The sequence below is a fragment of the Hipposideros armiger genome, unplaced genomic scaffold (assembly GCF_001890085.2).
Source record: "Hipposideros armiger isolate ML-2016 unplaced genomic scaffold, ASM189008v1 scaffold_364, whole genome shotgun sequence".
NCBI classification, from domain to species: Eukaryota; Metazoa; Chordata; class Mammalia; order Chiroptera; family Hipposideridae; genus Hipposideros; species Hipposideros armiger.
In genome coordinates this window covers 966602-990246 of record NW_017731714.1, presented here as the reverse complement: position 1 = coordinate 990246, position 23645 = coordinate 966602, and the positions used below count along the sequence as shown (strand labels likewise).

Here is a 23645-nt window from a genome sequence, read left to right as displayed (position 1 = left end):
TAGAAATGTACTGGCCGACATGACAGCTGCTTGATATGATTTTTGTTAGGTAATTAGAATATTATTTTGGCAGGTCAACATCTGAGCCTTATTTCAAAGCTATGGAGGCTCACAGCTCTCATGCAGCTTCTGTGACTAAACAAATGAAAACTGAAACAGTGTTTTGTTATTTACTTCAGCAAAAAAAAAGAGATTTGAATGTTTTAATCCTTTAAAGAGTATAGTTATCCCTCCCCTGCTCTTCTCTACCCACCCATCACAACTTCAACACACATACAACATTCAAATTATCTTGACTCATAATTAGTCATTGTTAATTTCATGGATAAAAATTAGACTATCAGAAGCTGCTAAAATTATATACTGTCAAAGAGTTATTAGCCATAAGTATAGAAACAACTATTAGAGAACCTAAGCAATCTCACAGATACTATTGTTGAATATCAGTAGTTGTCAGACTAGCTACCGCATGCTGTAAATTTCAAATTCTTTCTGTACTAACTTATCTTCATAAGTCCATCTGTAAATTTAACTTCCTGAATTTCAACTCTTTTTAGAAGAACAAATTCTAGTCATCTGAAAAGTTTACTAAAAACAATAATTTAGCTCCACTTAAAAAAATATTATTTGCAAGTTGTAAATTGTGTATGTCTTTCTGAAAAAGTCACTAACAAAATGGAGATTCTTGTCCTTTTATCACACCACAAAACACTGTCTTTTCTGAGAAAAAGAACACTGGTACTGCAGAACAAAAAGAAGAATAGTTCTAAACGGTCTCTCCGCAGTAGCACATACACTCATCTATCACACAATGAGAGCATTCCTTCGCCATGGAGCAGTACTTGTTTTTCTTTCACAATAAGAGATGTATGTACCCATCTATCCACTACTGGGGTTCTTTTCCTCCTTGAGCATGAAACTAATGTTCTCTTTGTGAAAATCAAAGTAATGAACAAAGAAAATATCAGACACTTTGGTGATCATTGAAGTTGGCAATATTAGGGACAAAAATCAAACTAACGTGAATTCATACAATAGCAGCATCCTAATGGTTCAGAATGGGGTCTAGGGATTCCACAGAGCTCTAACACCATTAGTTTCAAAATAGTCATTGCTATTTCATTCTGTTTGTCAATGTTGATATGCTTTTACAAGCTTCCCGGTAGTAGTATAATTATTTCTCCCTCCTCCTCACAAAAAGCTTTCTCTCTTCATCTGGATTGTTTAGTCTGCTGGTGGTGCATTGAGGTGAATTTTACACCTTCAACCCATTATTAGTGTCTAATTACCAGGGTTGCCATAAGGGACCTTGGCTTTGTGATCTTAGGGCCTCCTCTAGTAGGGTGGTCTCCGAGTGACATACCTGAAAGGCCTGACTTCTCATTATGGGGCCTGTTTCTGGTGAGTTGTGTCATGTGTGGGGCCAGGGTTAAGATCTGTGTTTGGTTTTCAGAAGGTGGGGGGAGTAACAGTCCCGGAGACGTTGTCCTTGTACGTAGGCCATAGGCATACGTTTCAAAATTCAACGGACTTTAAGAAAACACGTGTTTTCATAAACATTTGTTGGGAGTCTCATGCTGTTTTGATTTAGATGCCAGTGTTTATTATTATAGTATTTCTCCCTAAATGAGTTGAATTTCTATATAAGTAGACACTTGAGTGTATGGGAGCAGGATTATTTTGGAAACACAAGCTAATGACTAGCCTCGCAGTGTTCAGGATGTCTGCTTCAAAGCAAAACTGTTTTTCTAAAACTTTTGAGGGAGAAATTGAAGAAAGAGCCTCGTCAACTGAAAAAACAATATATAGGCATTTCTTGTTATATCAAAACTCGAATTCAAATTAAAATCTTAGGTTAATTGTATTCTTGTGGAGGGGCCCCAGATTGGTTAGAATAATGTTTTCAGAATAACTTTCAAATGTCAATTGACTCCTGGCCCTGGAACAGAATAACAATTTATAAAATTTTTGTATTCTACATTAGATGTCATAGAAGTTACTGTCTTACTCACCATAGGATTTATATTTTTTCTACTTTTTCCTGCGCATGTGTGCACACACATACACATACACACACACTCACATTTAAGAAAGATGAGGGAGCTTAGAAACCATATGCATATTCTTAACTCATTTCGGCAAAAGCAGGCAAGGTTCCAGCATTACCACCTCAGTCTGTAGGATAATTTGGTCTAAGGCTATATGTCACATAATTATTTACATAAGTCTGAAATCATTGACAGGGGGCATTCTTCTCAGAAAAGGATGGCAAGATACCTGTCATAAAAATCAAGTACTGGGGTGACCGGTTAGCTCAGTTGGTTAGAGCATGGTGCTGATAACACCAAGGTTGCTGCTTCAATCTCCACAATGGGCCACTGTGGGCTGTGCCCTCCTTAAAAGAGTCAACTATGCCATCGTAGCATGAAAGCAATGTGTAACTATGACCATGGCTGTTTCCCAATAAAACTTAAAAAAAAAAAAAAGTCAAGTACCATTACTTATAATGAAAAAAAAAAAAAGAAAATTCAATAAGAATGCAACCAGGTTTCCCTAAGGCTTAACCAGAACTCGGGAATTAGTTAAGGAAAAAGCAGACAAGTGGTGAATGTTGCCTCCATGCCGGAACACAGAGCACAGCTCAGGAATATGTTCAGAGGCAGGGCAGTCAGTCACATGTCATGGTAGAGTGGAGTGAGGATCCAGTTGACACCAATCACCCAGCTTCCTGGGCAACTCAGTGGGTCCCCCAAAGTCTCTAGTCCTGAGTTCTCCATGTCCTCCAAGGGGAGGTCCTTTAGCCAGCAGTTCCAGAAAACAGATTCCAATACACTAAGCACAAGAGTTGGGCAATCATTGTAGTTTCACTCGATAGTGCCATTTAGACTAGTCAGGACTAGGAGTGAGTCTATCCTGGTAGGACAGGGAGTCCATGCGTCTTGTCTCTGAATGCTCCTTAGTGTGGGACCCTGCACACACTAAGTTATTTCAGCACAACGTGCCCCTTTGCCCATTGATAAAGTGCTGATGATCACTCTGCCCTGCCTGCTTTTTGCAGAACGCTATGAAGATAACTAAATAGCGCATTTAAAACATAATACATTCTTTGGTATTGTTGGTGTTCATTCCATGGAGTCAAGAATTATTTTCAGGTGATCCCTCAATGTTTAAGGTTTCTCAGTTCCAAAACTGGGTTATAGGTGTCTGTGCAGCTAGCTATAAGCAGCTCTTTGTACCTAGTTTTCAAATGTCCAAGACATGCCTTGGAATTGTGCTCTTTATGAAATCTTTTCAGAATCAAACAAATGCTCCTGGGAGTGGAAACTAAAGAATTCTAATAGAGTTATTAACTTTCCACACATTATTGTTAGAGAACACAAATTTCTTTCATTTTTGTTTCAGATGAACTTAAACCAAATGACTTTTTTTTAATTTTGAAATGTTTCTGGGTTATTTCTCCAGGACTTTATAAAACAAAATCATTCTTAATCATGTTGATTTAATTACTATGTACCCAGTCTTACTGTATTTTAACATACCGCTTATCTGTTACCCAACCAACTCATACAGAACATTCCCTTAAGAGGTCTATAAATTAACAATGCAAATTCCAGGCTTGAGAGGTCATTTTACATAAATGTTGTACCCCAAAGCCCTGTGTGACCAATATCAAAAACTGCCCCTCCTGCCTCCTTCCCGCTCCTCCCCTCCATGGCCCCACTTACTGCCCTTTGTTTATTTATTTATTTTTAATATCTTCATCCAACTCTGTATTCTACTGGATGGCGAAGAGTGCTTTTTTCAAAAAAACAAAAAATAAACAAAACAAAAACTCACTTCGTAAGAGGAAATCGGTTCTGTTTATCCTTTGCATATGTCTCAGGGAGCCGGCTGGCAGCTCTGCCATCCGAAAGCAAGTCATGCATAATAGAGAGGCTTTAGCCCCATAAGCCAGTCTAGTCCCAATTCATCAGTCAAAGTTTTATGCAAGTGGCCCCCCTAGGTTGATAAATCCCCACAGTGCCTGTTGACCCAGCTGCCAAGTCCTGTTGCTGTAGGCGGTGTTTTCATGGCCACCCTGACAGTAATACAAACTGTTTAGCAGCTCCATTGACCTTTCAGCTATTAACAGGGACACAGGCTCCACCAGGGACTAGTTTTCAAACATGACAGAATTTCTTAACACTAGAGGTCATGAACAAGTATATGCCCTATAAAAATCCATTCAGCATGGTGGATTTAAAGTCTAAAAGACAAGGAAGCATGTTCCACATTTTTGCTAGTATTATTTTTCTATATGCCCCAGTAACTAAAAAATGGGTATATACTTATGTGCCAGCTTATATTTTTATTCTCAACATACTCTGTTTTATGTTGTGGTGCACAATATCTTTTTAACTAACAAATCCTTTCTAAGCTGTCAGACAGCACTGAAATTTTAAAAATATATATATTACAAATAAATAAAATAAAATAAAATAAAAATATATTACAAATTATGGGATGAGATCAAAGTAAAAACTTCTAATGACTAGATGAGCATGCATACATAACATATGCTAATGGCCTCAGCATAACTGGAATGTTATTCTTACTTTACCAAGATTTGCATATATATATACATGTACACACACTTAAACATACTCAAGTAATCCATACAATGCTACATGGAGCCATTATCTGTTTCAAAGTAAATAATAAATATTCTATAATAATTTGCAAAAATATTTTTATCTAAATGATCATGTCATTTTTAAAATTCTTATATAAGTCTTCTTATATGTATATCTATTTCCTGGAGATGTGACATATGACCACAGTATTCAAAGGAATTTTCTACTTTGTACTAATTATAGTCTCTCTTAAATGATCAATTTTGAATGTTGGAATATTAGTTCCTAGAGTAATTGTATAGACTGAACACTTGACTGAATTGCCACTTATAAGTGGCAATTATTAACAAGACATAAAATGGAGAATATGAATAGTAAAGAATATATTCTTCAAAATGAGCCATATTTGTTAAGAGTAGAAAACTCTTAAAAGCATTTCTTTTTAGTCCCCATGTTTCTTTTCCCCTTGGGACAATGGTGGAAATCTGACAGTATTAAACCTTCTGAATATCTTATATTTTTATTGCGAGGCAATATATCATCAGATATTGCAGTACTTGAGATAAAGGCAGATTTAGTTGCATACAATAGCCACATAAATTTGTAAAAAGATGTTTTCTAGAGGAAAGTGTACTTTCTAATGAAAAAACTACATCTTAGCATCTTTTTTTTTTTACTAATTCATTTTAGTCAAGTTAAAAAAATCTGTTCCTCCTTAAATGACTCGTTTTTGACAACATTGACAAATGAATCAAAAAGTGTAACATCAAAATTTGGGGATTTGCCACCCTACTAGTCTTCAAATAATTTAGTGACATTTCTGTGTTCTTTTAAAAGACAGAGCTTGTTTCAAATTTTCAGTTCTCGTGTAAAGCATTTAGTGATATTTAAAACTCCCCCCTTCATGTAATATAAAATTAAAACACAGGTAAATCTTCAGCTTTATAAGTGGGAAAAAGTAAAAGAAAAACACTTTAAGTCTTTCAAATTACGTTGTAATCAAAGTGTTATTTAAAATGCCCATTTTCCCAATTACAGACATTTATTTAGTGTCTAAGATTTTTAATAATTATGATTTATAAGTTAAAACTTGATTTTGGACATGAATTTCTGAACAGAATGCATTTCTTTATATTAGGAAGCAGTGGCTTTTTATTGTACCCTAATTTTTCAGTTTTTTTATTTATCATATCCAACTTAGTACAGTTATACTCTCTAAGATTAAATCAGCCTACAAGTATCTTTTACACATCTTCTATGTTTAAGATACTGTATTATGTACTATGGAAGGAGAATATAAATAAGAACTTAGTCACATCCTCGAAGGAGCTGATTTTTACCTAAATTGAAAGATTGCGCACATCATCAAAAACATAAATAATATTACCTGATAGAACACTTTGGGACAAAAAAGTTTACCAGAACGTTGTACATTGTAAGGTGCTGAATTAATGATCCTGCAGGCTATGTGAACCGAGGTGGGCACAACACCGTGATTTGGTCTAGTCTGCTCTGCTACAGTGTGATTTTAACACTGATTAGCTCACATATAAAAGAGAATGATGACTACATAACATGGAGATTATGTAGATTTTCAAGCAAGTATATAGCAAAAATGATAAGAAAACGAACAAGCCCTAGAAGGAGCCTTCTCAGCTGAGTGTTAAAATGAAAAATAAGTGCCTGTGCTAGGTTTCCCTCCCCCGGGAGGCATTCTTCCAGCCTGGCATGGCTCCCTGCTGGTTGCGCTTCCTCTGGAGTTCAAAGCTTCATTTCCATCGCCATTTTGTTTTTGTGTGTTCCTAATCTTCCCTGAGGCAGCCTCCAGCCACTGCCTACCTGCCCACTGGATTGCCCAAACTCTCTTCTAAGGCACCAAATTTTGTTATTGTTGGTATTTTAGTTATACGAAGTTTCAAGATCTTCAGGGGTCTGCCCCAACCCTATTTTTCCCATAAGTCCTGTAACTGAGTATGTGATTTTGTAGAGTACAAGATTTTTCAGGAACATGTACAATAAATTAAAGGCCTATTTTCATATATTCACCACGAATAGTTATAGTAAATCAGTTTTTTAATTTAGGACATTGCAATATAATACAACAAACACACATGGCAATTTAATAAAATTAGACTTTGTCTTTTTTTCTAAAAGCAGATGACGTTATTATCTAGTTTCATTAGTTATTTCTCCTAGGTTTTTTCCCTTTAAGGAAATACATAACTTTTCATTTCCTAATTTTCCCATGGAAATATATACATTGAGTTAACCTGATAAAGTTGAATGAAGGAGACCCACACACCCTTTTAGAAACCTGTGTATTGTGGTAGTGGTGTTTGGATAGTGAGATTAACAGGGCCTGAAACATGGGTGCCTTGTTCCCTCTTCCCTAAAGTGTGGGGACCAGTTGAGGGGAAAGAACGCTGGGCTAGGAAAGAGTTCCAGACTATTTGTAACTAGCTGTGTGAAAGACATTGAATCTCTTTGTATGTGTTCTGAACCTTAAATTTATGAATAACAAGACTGGCCCTGTCTCTTAAGGATAAAGTTGAATATGAAATTACTGAAAAGTGTAAATGGCTTCATTATTTACGGTTATATCTTTAACCATAGAACAAAATTTAGTGGATATTTGTGAAACTTCTGATAATCTTTTTTAGCACTAGGCAGCCAAGCCCCATGGCTCACTTCACTCAATCACCACACCTCTGCCCCCTTTTGAGTTTAGCGCCCCCTCAGCCCCAACCTGCCCAGGTATTAAAGCCAATCAATGCTATTTCTGAGTGAGCATATGCCTACCATTTAAATTAAAGACCTCAAAATGAAGAGAACATCGGTCACAGTGAAAACAGCCAAGGCCAGCTATAATTTTTAGCACATTTCAGAACAGAGAAATGTAGTAGATCAAGACACTATCTGGAAATAAGACAGAACATTGGCTTTACCTGGCCTGAATTAGAAATCTCGAAATGTACAGAACAAATAAAAGAATACAATACATAACATACATAAATTCTGAGTTATTCTTGAATTTGTTATCTTTCCCTTTACTCCAATATCAGGGTTACTCAGGACATATATAAAAAAATATTTCGGCAGACTACATATAATATCATGTTAACGGAGCATTCCTTATGAATGAAATGAAAGGAGGAGCTCATAAAACATTCAAATTTTTGGTATACTTTAAATGGTACTTAAAAAATACTGGTAGGAAACATGTATTGCTGTCTATTCTGCCATGAAGTCCCAGTGAGGCCAATATTACATGGTCTCATTGCAATGTTGGTATTATTGGGACCAATTCTGCAATATTACACAGAAATAGAGTCCATTTTCTCTGTTCTCCTACCTGGAATATGATTGCATTATGAATGCATAAGATTCTTTACAGCCAAATTGAATTTGTATGGTATATTATCGTTTTACTAGCTACTACAAAAGGGCTATGTGTACTCACAAAACATGCTGTCAATCCATCAGAATCCAAAATTCTACTCCTCATGGGTAAACAGACACTGAAAGGAGAAATGTCAACATGAGCAAGAAGAATTTAGTGAACATCTAGACTAAAGAAAGTTATCCAGACCAAAAAAAAAAAAAGCCTAGATTTTTGTTTAGATCCCATCCAGGTGTGTATATGTAGTAATTATGTATACACACGGTGGTTTATTTTAAGGTGACAACAATAACAAATTTCAAATTTACTTATTTTATTTCCTTTTCTCCCCATTCCATGTAAAGGAACTCTATTCTTTTCAATAGAAGGAAGAAACATCACTAGAACAAAGTGTGAGTGGAAGGGGCTAGTTGGGCTCATCAAAAATCTTTGTCGTACTTTACCAAATATAATACCAGAAAATGAATTTTTTTTCTTTAAAAGATTTTATTGAGGAATTGGGGGAAGGGAACAGGCAAGTTGCTGTCCTTTTGTTCTTCAGTCTAGTTGTGGAGGACATCGCTTCACTGGCCCATGTTGGTATTATCATTGCCCTCTTCCCGGCTGAGGCAGTTGCTCACTGGCCATTGGATGGCCACTCACTGAGGCTCACGGCAGCTCACACCTGATGGCCACTCACACTGGCTGCTAGCCACTCATGGTAGTTCATGGAAGCCCACTGCAGCCCCGCTGCAGCCTACGCTGTCGCCAGCGACTCACGGCAACCCAGCTCCAGGTTGAACTGTTGTTCGCCATCTTAGCTGTAGAAGGCGCAGTGTCACTGGCCCTCATGTGGGATCCGAACCGGGGCCCTAGTGCTCAGAGCTGGCGTCCCAAGCCAATTCAACCAACACGCCACTCAGCCGGCCCCAGAACAATGAATTTTAATACACTGACTTAATTCCCAGATGGAGGAGAAAACAATCCTATATCATTGTGCCATGCTTACTTTTTAGCCTGTTATTTATTTACTGTGATTGTAGTGTAAAAACGCTCCCTTCAGAATGAATTAAAATGAATTTAACCAAAAGAGTTTTGTAAGACTTGAGTTAATTTAGGCAATATAAATATAGCAAGTAGTCTTAGTTTTATCTTTATGATAAAAACGTATAGCAATTAAATCTTTTTTTTTTAAAGATTTTTTTTTAATTGGGAATTGGGGGATGAGAACAGCACTGGGGAACTGGGGAAGGGGAACAGACAAGTTGCTGTCATTTTGTTCTTTAGTCTAGTTGTGGAGGATGTTGCTTCACTGACCCAAGTTGGCACCATCATTGCGCTCTTCCCGGGTGAGGCAGATCAGTCGCTGGACTCTGGACAGCCGCTCACGGCGGCTGCTGGCCGCTCACACTGGCTGCTGGCCACACACAGTAGCCCATGATAACCCACTGCAGCAGTGGCTGCAGCCTACGCCGTCACTGGTGACTCATGGCAGCCCAGCTCCAGGTTGAGCTGTTGTTCAGCATCTTAGCTGCAGAGGGCAGTGTCACTGGCCCTCATATGTGGGATCTGAACCAGGGCCCTCTGGTGTCCCAAGCCATCTCTTAACCACCGAGCCACTCGGCCAGCCCAGCAATTAAATCTTAATGCTATGCCTCCCCTAAATAGTCCACATATTCCTAATATCTTTAGTCAATAGCATAAAAAAGAAACAAACATCCTTTTAAAATTCCATATTCTTACTCATTTTGTGCATTCATTTATTCAATAGGTTTTTAATAAGCCTCTCCCATGGGCTATTTCACTCTTCTAGGTTCTGGAGAGACACGGGAGAACAAAGCAAAATAGTTGTCTTCATGGAGTTTATATTCCAGAGAAAGTAGTTGATAAAGGGTCTACTGTATGCATTCAGTTCAATTTAACAAACACTTATTGAATGCCTGTATAGTATTTTCCTAGCTCCTATGAGTATAAGTATTTGAAGGAGATAAACTACATTGATGGCTTCAATGTCATCTTTCTATAACACCCTTCAATCCTAAACTAAGTGCTCCCTTGTCTGTATTCCTGTGTTGCTTCATTTGCACCTATTTCATAGAATGATTCTTTTGTGTTTGCATGTCTGTCTTCTCCATGGTGTCCCATGTGGCTCAGGACCCTGTTTTGTTTATGTCTTATTCCTATGGGGAGCACAGTAGTTGCCCGAGTAAATGACTGGGCCTGAAGAGGCTTGAATAGGCAGCTTTTGCCCTCAGAAAGCTTTCGTTTCAATTAGGAAGGGAAAGGATATATGATAACCTATTCCTTAAGAGAAGTGAAGTCCTGTAAGAGACGGGCCACGTTTCACATAATTTCCATGTTAAAGGATCGCCTATAGAAAAACAGTTTAAAAGTGAGGGAGAGGATTTATTGGACATGCTCAGTGAAGAATGTTAGTTGTCAACTTCATGAAAGAAGAAAAAGAGTATTTCCCAGGTATTTAAATAAAAACTTAAGGGAATCATCATGCTTATATATGACAGCCACACAATCTTATATAAGCGAAGGTAAACAAGCCCAAATATGAAATGACTCCATCCAGTGATAGATAAACATTTGCTAAATTTTAGGCAAAAAAACCCAAAAAAAAACAAAAATCAAAACAAAACCCCAAATCTTAGAATTCCTCTATAATCTGAGTTTCCAGACATTTGAAGGTTTGGTGAAACATAGTGAAAGCATCTAATTGTCAGGTCAGCAGAGAAGCAAGGCTCAGACCCCACCTGCAGAACCGCACTTCACTACTGGGTCCTGACATCATGTCCTCATTCCCGTCCCCACAGCTCAGGGATGAACAGCCCTATGTGTTGCCTCAGACAGGCAACCTCTTCTGGTGGTTGCTGTTTGACACAAGCCATCTACATTCTAGATCTAAATGGCGTCTTCTCCTCTTCAGATTAATCTGCTGAGGCATAAACCACACTGTCAAGTGGTGTATGAGCTATGCGACTACCTATTTTGCATCGTGTATAACACGTAATATATTCTGGACACACTCTACTTCTGGGTGTCTTTTCTTGAGTGAGTCACAAAGAAGGCAAATGAGTGACTAACAAGTACAATTGGATAAACAGAGCTTTAGTTCCCAATAAAATTTGAACAACACCTGTTTACTGAATGCCGCTTAGTAAATGATCACTGTCTCGACTCAGAACTTCATGGCTACTGAAAAATGGCTCTTCCGAGGGTCAAAAACGCCACCATTGTCTCACAAAGAAAGAAAGACTTTTTTGTACGAGGAAGAAAGAGAGCAGACTTGGGCTATTCAACAAGAAGAAGCAGAAGGCAAAAATAATGCCCTCACTTTCCTTGGCATTAACCTTTTCTCCACTTAACCTGCCCTGCCCTCACTCCTAGAAAGACTCCCTTGGTTAACACATGGAAAATATTCACTAACGTTTTCTGAGTGAAAATATGCTCAGCTCATGGAATGCCTTAGGGACCTTTCACATAAATGGACCATTTCTAGGCTTGAATAAGAGGTTGACTAGAGTTAAGGGAGTTTTATGAATTGTCATGCTTAGCTGTAAAACACAGTACTTTCAACTTAGAGTAGGACTTTTATTGGAGGGAAGAGTTAAAAAAGTCACTATATATTTTTAATATGGTTTTGAGTCATGGTAGAAACAGCCTGAGGTCAGACCCCAAATTACTATCGCTGCTGACAGTGCCACAGGGGAATAACAGGACGACCGTCTCAGGAAAATTGGGTCTAAAGGGACTAATTATTTGCTTCTCTCAGAAAGCTGTATCATTTACCTCTTGTGGTAGTTTTGGCCTATAATTATCACCTTCTTTGTTACGGTACTTAAGGAGTCCAACTGCTTTGGTGACCTAAAGATGGTGATTGGACTGGTGATGACAGGTTTGTTTACATTCCTTAACTAAAAAGAGCTTTCTCACCACACTGGAGCACAGGTAACCGTGACTGATAAGAAGAGGACCACTGCACATTTCTCCCCAAAGATTAGGTAGTGAGGAGTAGGTCGTGACCATGATTCCAGCCTGACCCAGCTTGAAAGACAGCCTCTTAGATAAAAAACAGTAAGAAACAGAAAAATCTGAAGGCATCTTGGTCCCTCTCTAAATAATGGCAGTTGTAGAACAAGTGAAAGAAAGTCTATGACTTTTTACCTGGTAGATAAGTTGTTTCTGTTTGCTATCAATAGAATTCTTTTTCTTCAGAGCAGGAAAAAATAAAAAACATTTAAGTATATATCCACACACACACACATATGCATCTATATATGTATCATTCTTTCACAAGGAGTTGAAATTTTGAGTCATAGTACACACACACACACACACACACACACACACACACACACACACACACACAGTGTGATATCCTTTCAAGAAGGGTCAGTCTAAAAACAGTATCTCAAAAGAAATGTAAAATTGAAAACAAATGGATTCCCAAGGGTTTTAGACTACAAGTGCTCATTTTGATGCATGTCTTCAGCCCTGTGATATTGCCAAAAATGTCCATCTGGGGGGAAAAGGTTTTAAAATATCTATCCATCTTTTTTATTTTATTTTATTTTATTTTAAAGTTTATTGCAGAGGATAGTTTTATTAGAGAAGAAAGCTACAGCTCTTAAAACGAGAGGAGGTCCCGACCGGGGTCATCTTTATTTTAAAAACTGTAATTGCTAGAAATTCTTAGCTACCAAATGCAAAATATCAATATAATTACATTTTTAATCAATGAATTTTGACCATGATACAGTTTCTTTCAATGTTTGCTATGTTCTCTTTGGTTCAAAACTGGCTAGTTCGTGTTTTTACCAGTGTCTATTTTCTATTCTTAGAAAGTTGTCAACAATCTCTGTGAGTCACTTAAAAGAAAGTTCTGCTTAGAAAGCAAGAGGCATGCTTTGTAAGCCACAAAATCACCAGATTTCATTCCAGTATTGATAGTCAACAAAAATACGCTTTCAACTGCTGTCTTTTGCTTGCAGACCTCTGGTGCCTGAGGAGTGCAGAGCGGCAGTGCAACCTGCCCAGACGCTCACGTCAGAATGCTCCCGGCTCTGTCGGAATGGCTACTGTACCCCGACGGGAACGTGCTGCTGCAGCCCCGGATGGGAAGGGGACTTCTGCAGAATCGGTTAGTACTGCTGTCCCCGGGAAAGACTGGGCATGGGGCCGTCCTTAGAAACTCAAGAACTTCACACCAGTTATTTCTTCTAGAATTGCCTAGTGTTCAACACTTAGCCATTTACGATACGTTAGTGCTCAGTCTGTTCCTGAACTTAACGTGTAAATGGAATCATTCCCGTTTTCTTAATGTAAACAATGCACATACGAGTATACAAGTTAATCATACACATAAAAGACTTTTAAATAACTGAGTCTCTTTCAAAAAGTAAAAAAACGAAAATGGCACCAACTAGATCATCTCGATGGACTCTCAGGTCCTGGGTTTGCGATTTCATGCCAGCCAGTGACTTCGTGTTTGCAAAGCCCCTCTCCAAGTGCCACCTTTTCCAGACACCCCATAAATGCCCTCCCTAACTTTACTGCTTTTCTGGCTGCAGTGCATTAAAAACATGGTTCTTCAGTGGGTATTATTAAACAAGAGGGGAAAATGCAATTATCTAGAGGCTTATATGAGATTTTTAAGTCCTTTTTGCCACTCCCTTGTGAACCCTCAACCAGGTGTGCAGATGCTGAGAGAGAGAGCAAAGGAGATTTATTTCAGGGCTACTCTATCCTTTAACTGGAGATTGCCTCAATTACATGCAATGATGTTTAAATCCTACTTGGTATGAAGTAAGAAAATTAGGTAAATTTAGATATAGGAAGTTTAAGATGTATATGTTGAAAACGCATTTTCAGGAGAAATTATTTTTCCTTTCTTTTCATTGTATCTATGAGATGATGGATGGAAACTAAACCTACTGCAGTAATCATCTCACAATCTATGTAAATCAAAGCATTATGCTGTACACTTTAAACTTATACAGTGATGTATGTAAATTATTTCTCCATAAAACTGGGGAAAAGAGGCTGCCATAAGGATAAAAAATGCATTTTCAATAACCAGCATATACATAGTACTTACAAAAAGTTTTCACCTCTGCTATTTCAAATATTAAAGTATCTCCTGCCAATGCAAATTAAAATTCCCAAGTTAATATTAATATTATTCTTAATTTATTGTTTTTCTTTATCCTAAACATGTATTTGCTTCAAAAACATTATAACTATAACTTGTCTACTTTCTATATTGTATGACAAAAAGTAGCCAACATTTAAAGTCATATATGCAGTATACATTTTAAGCTTAAATTGCTTCAGCACTAATAACATTACAGGATGGATTTATTCTATGGTTACATATCTAGGGAAGAGCTATCATAATTAAAACAACAGAAATGAAGTAATTACATTATTTTAAATGACTGCTTACATTTTATTGACCCAGTCTGCCTCCCTTCTTTATTGGCAGAAAAATGAGACTGAGTGTTCAAATGCACTAATATTCTAATTCTTGGTAAAATATCTTCCCTCTGCTTCCTTTGAGGCCTAACAACGTTTTCTCTCTGCTTCTTTTATATAGTGTCCATTCTGTTTTATTCCTTACCTTGTATTTTGCCTAACTTCTCAAACTACCAGATAACAAAATTTATTGCATGCCTCTAGTAACAGTATGTCTAAACTGAGGGTAAACAAGTTACTTTGAATATGGGTGGCATTATATATACACACCATAATGGATATTAATAACAATATGTGATATAAATGACAATAGATATTCTTTGAGTTAACATGAAGTTTTATTTCAATGAAGTCATCTTTCCACTAAATCGATTTAAATAATTTGAATATGTAAGATAAACCACAACCATTTTATAAAAGTAATCCATTCCTGATATTTTTGACCCAAGCAAGAACTTTATTCCTATACTCACATAGTTTACTCATCTCCTACAAATTTAAAAGAAAAGTGTCTAACTACTTGCATTTTGTTCTTGCTTTTCCATGTGTCAGCCACAGACCCCTGGATTTTGATTAAGGCATTTGCAAAGGTTAAAATGACCCTGACCCCTGAAAGTATAAAGAAATGTATTCAACGAATTTGATTCTGTGTACGTGGGGGCTGCACACCCCAGATTTATCCTATCAGTAAGAGATAATTAAGTTATATACCCAATTTTCTCTCTCCATCTCATTTTAGCAGTGAATCTTTACATTCCCACCTATATTGTAGTGGTAAAAATCCTTTTATGAAGCGGTTCCGTGCTGTAGAGTAACCCTGAAAAGGACTGTTAAGAATATCCTTCGTTGGCTGACTGCATTGACCTAAGAAGGGGTTTCAAAGTGTACAGAGATGAAGCATAGGCTGCCCCTCAACCCCGGGAGCAGTGAGGAGGAATACTAGGGAGTCTAAGTGGTAGATACTCCATCTAACCAAAATAAAAAAATGACCATCCCTTTATGTTGCATTGGAGATGCTCGAGCCACTGGGCTTCTCTCATGGGCCAGGCCCTTTCCATGCTGAGGTCCCACCCTGGAGGAGTGGGAACAGCGTTACTTGCTAGGACCTCTGTTGGAAGTGCCCTAGTGGAGCCGAGACTTGAAAGAACTGAAACAATCGTTTGAAATAGTCAGTTCTGCAAGGGATTGAAATTGTTTCCCATGATCTATGCTTCTCTGGAAATGTCTCCCGTGCGCTGCTGAGTTCTGGCCCCCAAATTACTGTGGATCTGAAAGTGTTCTTCCCTTCTTATCTTTATTATTTTTTGGATCATTTTGTGTTCCTCCTCCTTTTCCTCCCTTCCCTTACTCATCAAATATTTATTGGCCTCATACTCTGTGCTGTTTCTGACATACACAATGAGAGTGTGATTTTATTGCTTTTTTTTTTTTTCTCCCAGCAAAATGTGAGCCAGCATGTCGCCATGGAGGTGTCTGTGTTAGGCCAAACAAATGCCTCTGTAAAAAAGGATATCTTGGTCCTCAATGTGAACAAGTGGACAGAAACATCCGCAGAGTGACCAGGGCAGGTATTCTTGATCAGATCATTGACATGACATCTTATTTGCTGGATCTAACAAGTTACATTGTATAGTGTCTGGGACTGTTTGAATATTCTTTTCCAATGGGCATTTATTTTTTATCCTGTCATTAAAAAGAAAGACTGTTATCCTGCTACACACTCCTGTGATTTCATTTTCTTTTATTAATTTAAAAATAATTTCCAGAAATGTGCAGATTCTGTGTGTGTATGTTGGCACGTTTGTTCACATACGCACATACACACACTCACAACCCTTATACGCATGGTTACGGAACAGATGGGTTTTAAAAATATATATTTCCTTGTGTGGAGTAATTTACACAGAAATTCCATTGTAAATTGATAACGGAATTTTTATATCACCAGAAGAGATTATTTGACTTCCTAGGAATTTTCTGTCTATAATAACTAAAGTCAACTTTAATGGAGTTTTGAAACATTACTGTGCAATCTGATGGATCTAATAAAAAAGGCAATATTTTTATATTAAAGGACTATAATGTGAGAATGTTTCAGAACTCCCTGATGAATTTCTAAATGGGCAACTTGATACAAAATTGTAATCTTCATTTTTACCAATGTATCCAATTACAGAATGTTATGCACTTACTTTTTTATTGACAGAGAAATCTGGTTACCCTAGCTTAATATCAAGATTGTTTTCAAGTGTTTTATAATTAAATCATAACAGCATATTTCTAAAACCAATCTTCCTAAAAGGTCTGCTTTTATTGTATATTTTATTTAACAATAGGCACTGGGTTTGTGTTACATATTTATATTTTTTATTTTATTTTTATAATATAGACATCACCTAGATGAAACACCTTTACCCTGTCCTGTAAAATACTAAAGTTACATTTTTCACCAACTTAATTGGAAAGAAGGGGAGTGAGAAAGCAAACAGTCTTTAATGTGCTGTGGATCTAATCTAGCAATGTATCCTTGTGCCAACATGTAATCATTAACGACGGATGAAAAAGCAAGAAAACAGCCAATCCTTATAAAATTCCAGCATTAAACATTTGTAAAGTGCTTTTCATGATAGCAAGACTGTCAGAGTATATGTGATTAGAATGTTGCAGATTGCACACTCAATCGAACCTCACTGGAGAAGAACTCACTCGTTTTTTAACAAATCTTGGCTATGTAAGCTGTCACTTGTACAAATTTTTAATATAATAATTCTTGCCAAATATGACTTTCCGTGTATATGTTCCTTCAGGACTCAATGAAAATTTTCTTTGGTGAATGTATGAATAAATTTCTGTAAATGTTCTGTTCAGGTTTTGAAAGAAATGCTATGTTCTAACTTAAAACTGCAAAAAGTCTGATAAACATTTTTCTTAATGGTTTTCAAGGCCAGCTCTCCACATTTGGATTATAACAAAATTAGACGGCCTCCTTGCACTACTGAAAAAACATCTACCCATGACACACGCACACCCACTATAGGTGGTCCTTCTGTAAACATCTGTTCCCCCCAGAATCTAAAGTGGAGAGTAGTATAGATTATGCAGCACAGGCTGACTTTTCAAACCTGCTCCTTACTTTTAGGAATACGAGCCTCAATTAAAAAGAATAAAATCTTGTAACTAGTATTTCTCTATTGTTTTAAAGCAGGGGATTTGCAATTAAAGCACAGCGAGCATTTATATAGAAGCCACAATGTAGAAAGATTGGTTAAGTACACTGCTCTTGTCTTCCATATATGATTACTTAAGTTTCAAGTGACCTCATGCCAAATGGAAATGGGTTGAGAAATCTTGGTTCAGTGCTTAGTGAACAATAGCCTGCATTAAAAAGTGCATGCATAATTTTGCACAATTTAGATTCAATTGACAGTCCATTCAAAGAAGTCTCAGGATTAAATGAGCATGGAGACCAAATTGCCCTCTTACCCCAGAAAAGGGGTGGTCCCTTCTAGTCACACTAACACTTCATTGGCCCAACAGTGTGACAAATCTTGCAATGAACCCTGCAGTAGCCTGCATCTGTAGGTTAATAGCAGTCTTTTGTCTCCATTGCTTTCTCTTCATAGCCCTTTTACTGAATTCCATCACAGAAAGTTTTACAATTAAAAAAAAAAATGTCTTGACAACCATTTTTGTAAATGGACCTTACCATCTAATCGTCCCTTATTCAGCGTGGGTGACATTAACAGAATGTGAACCTCTTGTGAGGGAGCCAGCTGTCTAAATCTGTCAAATTGTGCAGTTTTATTACACATTCTCCAGTTCATAGTTTCACTGAGAACAAGGATACTGCTATATACGGCAAAATCTAAAAAATCCAGCGTTTCTTCTTACAGCCTTAATCTCTTCCAAAATAAAAGGTGTTAGCTTGCCATTAGTTCTCCTATTTAAAACTATCTATATTCAATTGACGAGACCCAGATTTTTATACAGTCCCTTTCCCAAGTGAAAGTTTCAAATGACTTAGAAAAACATATGTATCCCAGGTGTCACTGCCTTTTCTATTGTGAGTCATTAGAATAAAAGACCAAAATCTTGTATAAAGAAGATAGCAAGATCCATGGATATTATACCCAAGCAAAGAAAGGAGAGTCATTGGAGTCATTTCTGTTTTTAAGAGAGACGTAAATAGCAATGGCCAATTGATGGCTACATATTTTAAACTCAGTGGTCATTTCAAAAGATCTTTTGAACTTCTCTCTCAAGTGGATTTTTAAAATATGTGGCTAGAGAATTGTCTTAAATGATTCATGATGAGAGGCAGGTAGGAACTGGTTAAAAAGTATGAGCTAGGGAAAAGTTATGTCTCATCACATGAATGGCAATACCTACATCTACTCAGTTCATAAAGCACAGAGTAAAAATGGAAGAAAAATGTCCTTGATATGAATGCAGATCTGTGAGATAAAGGTAAAATCATGAACTAGAAAAATGTGTATTGCAATACCTTTGTCCATTCTAGAGCTTAATATTTGGGTGTCAGTTTAATGTGAAATGCTGTTATGGTAGTTGTAAGGAGATGGAAAAAAAACTTTCTACCACTGCTTCTGCCAAACTCTTGTCCTAGTTAATAGAACCTTGTTTTCTTGCCAGTTATATAGGGTAATGAGAAGAAAACTGAATTGGCACATCATTAAAGTGAAAAGAAGGGAAGATTTAAGAAACTTGAGTGGCGATAAAAAGTGCTTTCATCTGTACCTTTTCTTCTTGGAATTTTGTTTCAGTGTGGCTACTGTAAAATATATATTTTATTTATCACAGAGAATACTCAGACGTTTTCTCAGATTAATGGACTGTCCCATCAAGAAACAGCAAAGACACCTACACATATAACATATACACACAACCTAAATAGAAAACCATTATCTTTGTCATTTACATACTTCAGAGCAGGCACTTCTATATTTATTTCTTTGGAAACAACTACATAATAATGTACTAACAAGTTTTAATATATTTCTTTTTAATATTGTTTTTATCTCTGAATCATAAACTATACAACAAAGGCTACTAGGTGTTAGACATGAGGTGAGATGCTACACCTAATGTCTATTAAAGGACACATTAATTAAATTTCTATTAGTCTAACTTTCTCAGCTTTGAAACATAAAAGAGGAACCAAGTTCAAATTCTTAAGAGGAAAGATAAGGTATATAATAGACAGTTGTAGTTGTATATTCAATCAAGTTTCGCAGCATCTCTATATAATGTTACCTATGATCTCTCTCTCTCTCTCTCTCTCTCTCTCTCTCTCTCTCTCTCTCTCTCTCCTACCCCCTACCCCATATATCCTTCTACCTTTTAACCTCTCCCTTTGCCTGTATTTCTACTGTTTTTTTAACGAAACAGACATGTATGTCCTCAGTACATACATGATGAAGATGTCCTGGGGTAGGTTACTATTGATTTTGAGGGTTATCTTTTCTTTGTTTTCCTGAAAAATACCCTTTCTTGGTGTCACATTTGCTCAGACTCTATATCATGGAGAATGATAGACAAATACAAACATACCAGTCCAATCTATTAGAATCATTGAAAGAAGTAACGAAAACCATAAATGACCAACAGCCCAAATGCTCCTCTTCAGCTAGTGTTCCAGCATAGATACAGGAAAGACATGAAAATATCGCCAGGAGAGAGCAAGCTAACAGCAGGGAAGGTCAGTAGCTATTTCCTATTCAAGCAACAACCATCTCTATGGAGTCTTTTTTGAAACAGGTTATTCGATATCTATGAGAAAAAAATAAGAAGTAGTTCCTCAGTGGAGGCTTTAGAGTCTTCTTTCCCTATCTCAGATAAGACTTGAACTTGCAGAGAACTCAGACCAAAGTGCCATGCCCAAAAAATGTACATATTTCTATACTGCCCGAGGAAGGTAGTGGGCCTACTACTGTGGATGTTGGCAATAGGCAATACTTTCAGAGCGTTCCTCTTTAGACTATCCAAACGAAATACATGTTTGCTGTCTTACCTTCTTTGTCTTCATCACACCAACATGAATTAGTCATATCTCCAATACTTCATGTGATGTCAAAGGAGGTGGGAAACCTAAGAATAGAAGCATTTTGATATTAAAAATATTAAGAACATGACCACAGAACCTGTCAAACACTAATCTTTGCAAACTTCAAACTTCTTTCTCTTATATATCTCTTAAGTTTGGGAGACTGTCTTAAAATCAATGTTTAGGAGAGTAAGGTATTCATGATAACAAAATGGAGCATTGTAGTACTGTTTTCTTTTCAATCATAATTGTAGTTTCCCTAGCTGCTATAAAGAGATTTATTCATTTATCAGATTAGCACTTTTCTTAAATTCTTCAGTAAATCTGAACCCAAGATACATCCATCATTTACCTTGCTTTCTTTTATATAGGTCATATATAAATTGGTTAAAAGAATAAAAAATAAATATGGGACCCTTGTATCAACATAAAACTAGGCCTAAAACCTATTAACCTATTATTGCTTTTTTAAAGCCAGATTATACAATGGCTTACCAAATAAATAAACAAACAAATAAATAAATAAATAAATAAATAAATAAAGTATCAGCATGAATTTTAAGATTACATCTCATACACATCACAAAGTTAGACATCATGTTTCAGTCGGGATTTTTTTCGCATATGTGGATGATGTATTACTTACAGTCAAAATACATGTACACATATACAAGCAAATTAACATAAATATGTGATGAGTTATCTCGATTATAATTTTTAAGTTAAAAATACTTTTAGAAAGAACAGAACATTAACAGTGATGGGAAATTCATAGTGGCTAAATATAAGCTTTGTCTTCAGAGTTAGAAACTAATTCTTATACATTTCTTTTGAACTAAAAAATAACTAACCAATAGCTTCCATTCACAAGAACAACAAGTGATCAGGTTTGGTATAGTCTATATCCAAAATATATGTGGATATTTCTTTATCTCATATCCTTAAAATCTGAGACATGACTTTCCCGAAATAAAGTAAGATTTCATGTATAGTGGAGCTTAATACTATTAATATATTAATACATTTTATTCATAATACTATTGTTGAGAAATCTAATTGACAACCTTATCAGATGTCAGATATTTCCCATATCTCATTATATTTATAGGACATTTTTAGACATGCATTTCACCAAGAGCCATGTAGTAACAAGATAAATGATACTGAGGTACTATGGAATTTTTGGAGCTTGAGTCCCTAGGATATGTGAAAGAAGACTATTATTTAAAAGAAACCCATCTAATTAAAATGAAAAAAATATCGAATTATTATCATAATAAGCATAAGAGAAATATGCTTATTTTGTTTGCTTTATCTATGATTAATTTTGTCCAGTTTTAAAGAATAGTTAATTTTATCATTCTTCTAACACATTTTGGTTTTCCTAAGTGTTGATTTTCCTTTAGGTTGTTGACAATTAGGGCAATTTACCCATAACCTCACTCACAGAAGATACCAGAACCAATCCTTGCTTGAATTTCTGTTCATAAGAGGCAGAAGGCTGTGTGAACAAGTATAAAAACAGGAACGCGTTTAAGGGAGCAGAGTTAATATATGTACTAGTTGGGATTTCTCTAAATGTTCAGATGAAAAGTAACATGCAAAGTCATTGGCTCAGAGAATCCAAGTTTGAATTAATCTGACTTATTTAACCAAGTTATTATAATACGCATTTCTCTTTGATCTATCTTCTATTATTCAGCCATCAATCCATTCATTAATTCAACAAATATTTATTGAAGTGCCTAGTGTGATTATGTGAGAAAGTCATTATAAGGTCCTTAAAAGGTCACAGTAAACGTCCTTACATTTGCAGTGGGGGGTTGTGAGCCCAATGGGTATGATGAACACATTTGAAGCAAAAGACACTAATCACACCCAACCAGCTCCAATTCAGCTCAACATCAGAATCCAGCAATACCAGTACAGATGGCCTAAAGTACATCTGTGTGTATCTGTACGTGTGCACACACCCATGTGTATATATATATTTATCTATCTGTACAAACACTACATATGTATACACACTATCTATGTAATATATAATATATGTATAATGCATATAAATTCTAACAAGTGTATTTGTGTTATCTTTAAAATAGAACAATTGTATCTTAAAGTGGTAAATGCAGAGAATTGGTTTTTATTGTTGATCTGTGGATTTAATGATTTTTTTAGGTGAAAAGGATGTTTAAGTGTACAATTTCTTTTCTTAATTTAATATATTTATGTAAATGCATGCCTGAAATTTGGTTAGATTGACTGTGTTTTGTGTCCTTTAACATGAGCAAATGTATTAAACTTTATCTTATGACCTGATATACATGTGCTATTTTAAAATTCTTTCATATTTTAGTATTTTAAAGTTTTTCCTAAATATTCATACTGATTATATGAACACTAATTTTTAGATATTCTTACCCAAACTACTTCTTCAAAATGTTCTTGCCTTTTGTCATTTTTCATGTTCTAATTTTAAAATTTTACTCCCCAAAATATATGCCAATGTTAAGGGTCAGTTTCAATTGTTTAGATATATTAGACAGCTATAGCAGGTTATATTGATTTCAAGTTATTCTAAATTGTAAATGACCTATTTCTGATTCTTTCAAGTAAGTAAGAATTATAAGTGAAGAATATAAAACAGCAAGTGAGAGTACTGAGTGCCCAAACTGAAGGGCAGAAGAATCTAGGAGGGGAAGGGCATGAAAAAAGGGGATTGCAGATACCCACAAACTTTGTTGACCTCGCCATTTTGTTTGCAGTTAACCCTATCAAGAGTATTTACATAAGGTGAGATACACTATTTGAACATGAATATTAAATCTGCCAATATTTAGAAGAACAAACGCTTTCATCTAGGTCTCATTTCTTTCTGAATAAATACATCTCTTTGACTCATTGAGAGGAAAAGCTGTTTTTCTATAAGAGATGTTTATTTCTAAGAAAATAAATGTGTTACAGACAGAGTTCCTCATTCAGGTTACTCTCTAGAAGCCTTGTTAGGCAAAGTGACACCATGACAAGTGTCCTTTAACTAATTCCACAGTGGCCCAGGAAGCAGCAGGGTTGTCTCTCCCTTAGGCACTGCCCTCCCAGTGGTTTAGTC

General features: G+C 36.2%; 1 protein-coding gene and 1 long non-coding RNA gene across 5 annotated transcripts in view; one reads left to right on the top strand and one right to left on the bottom strand.

The window, feature by feature from the left end:
- LOC109393120 (uncharacterized) overlaps nucleotides 1–20580 on the bottom strand; it is a 69347-nt gene extending 48767 nt beyond the window's left edge. The window contains exons 1-2 of one of the 2 annotated variants that reach the window (XR_002126185.1): nucleotides 20504–20580; nucleotides 8074–8131 (exon numbers count right to left, since the gene is read on the bottom strand). This is a non-coding gene — a long non-coding RNA (uncharacterized LOC109393120). The remainder of the gene's footprint in view (nucleotides 1–8073; nucleotides 8132–20503) is intronic. The other variant, XR_002126184.1, reaches the window with a different exon arrangement.
- HHIP (hedgehog interacting protein) overlaps nucleotides 1–22544 on the top strand; it is a 92300-nt gene extending 69756 nt beyond the window's left edge. The window contains exons 12-14 of one of the 3 annotated variants that reach the window (XM_019662061.1): nucleotides 12993–13141; nucleotides 15915–16039; nucleotides 16865–22544. In XM_019662061.1, the coding sequence (XP_019517606.1) occupies nucleotides 12993–13141; nucleotides 15915–16039; nucleotides 16865–16879 (289 nt within the window). In that variant the 3' untranslated portion in view covers nucleotides 16880–22544. Of the gene's footprint in view, nucleotides 1–12992; nucleotides 13142–15914 lie in introns of all 3 variants that reach the window. The other 2 variants (XM_019662059.1, XM_019662058.1) reach the window with 2 other exon arrangements.
- Nucleotides 22545–23645: the final 1101 nt, after the last annotated feature.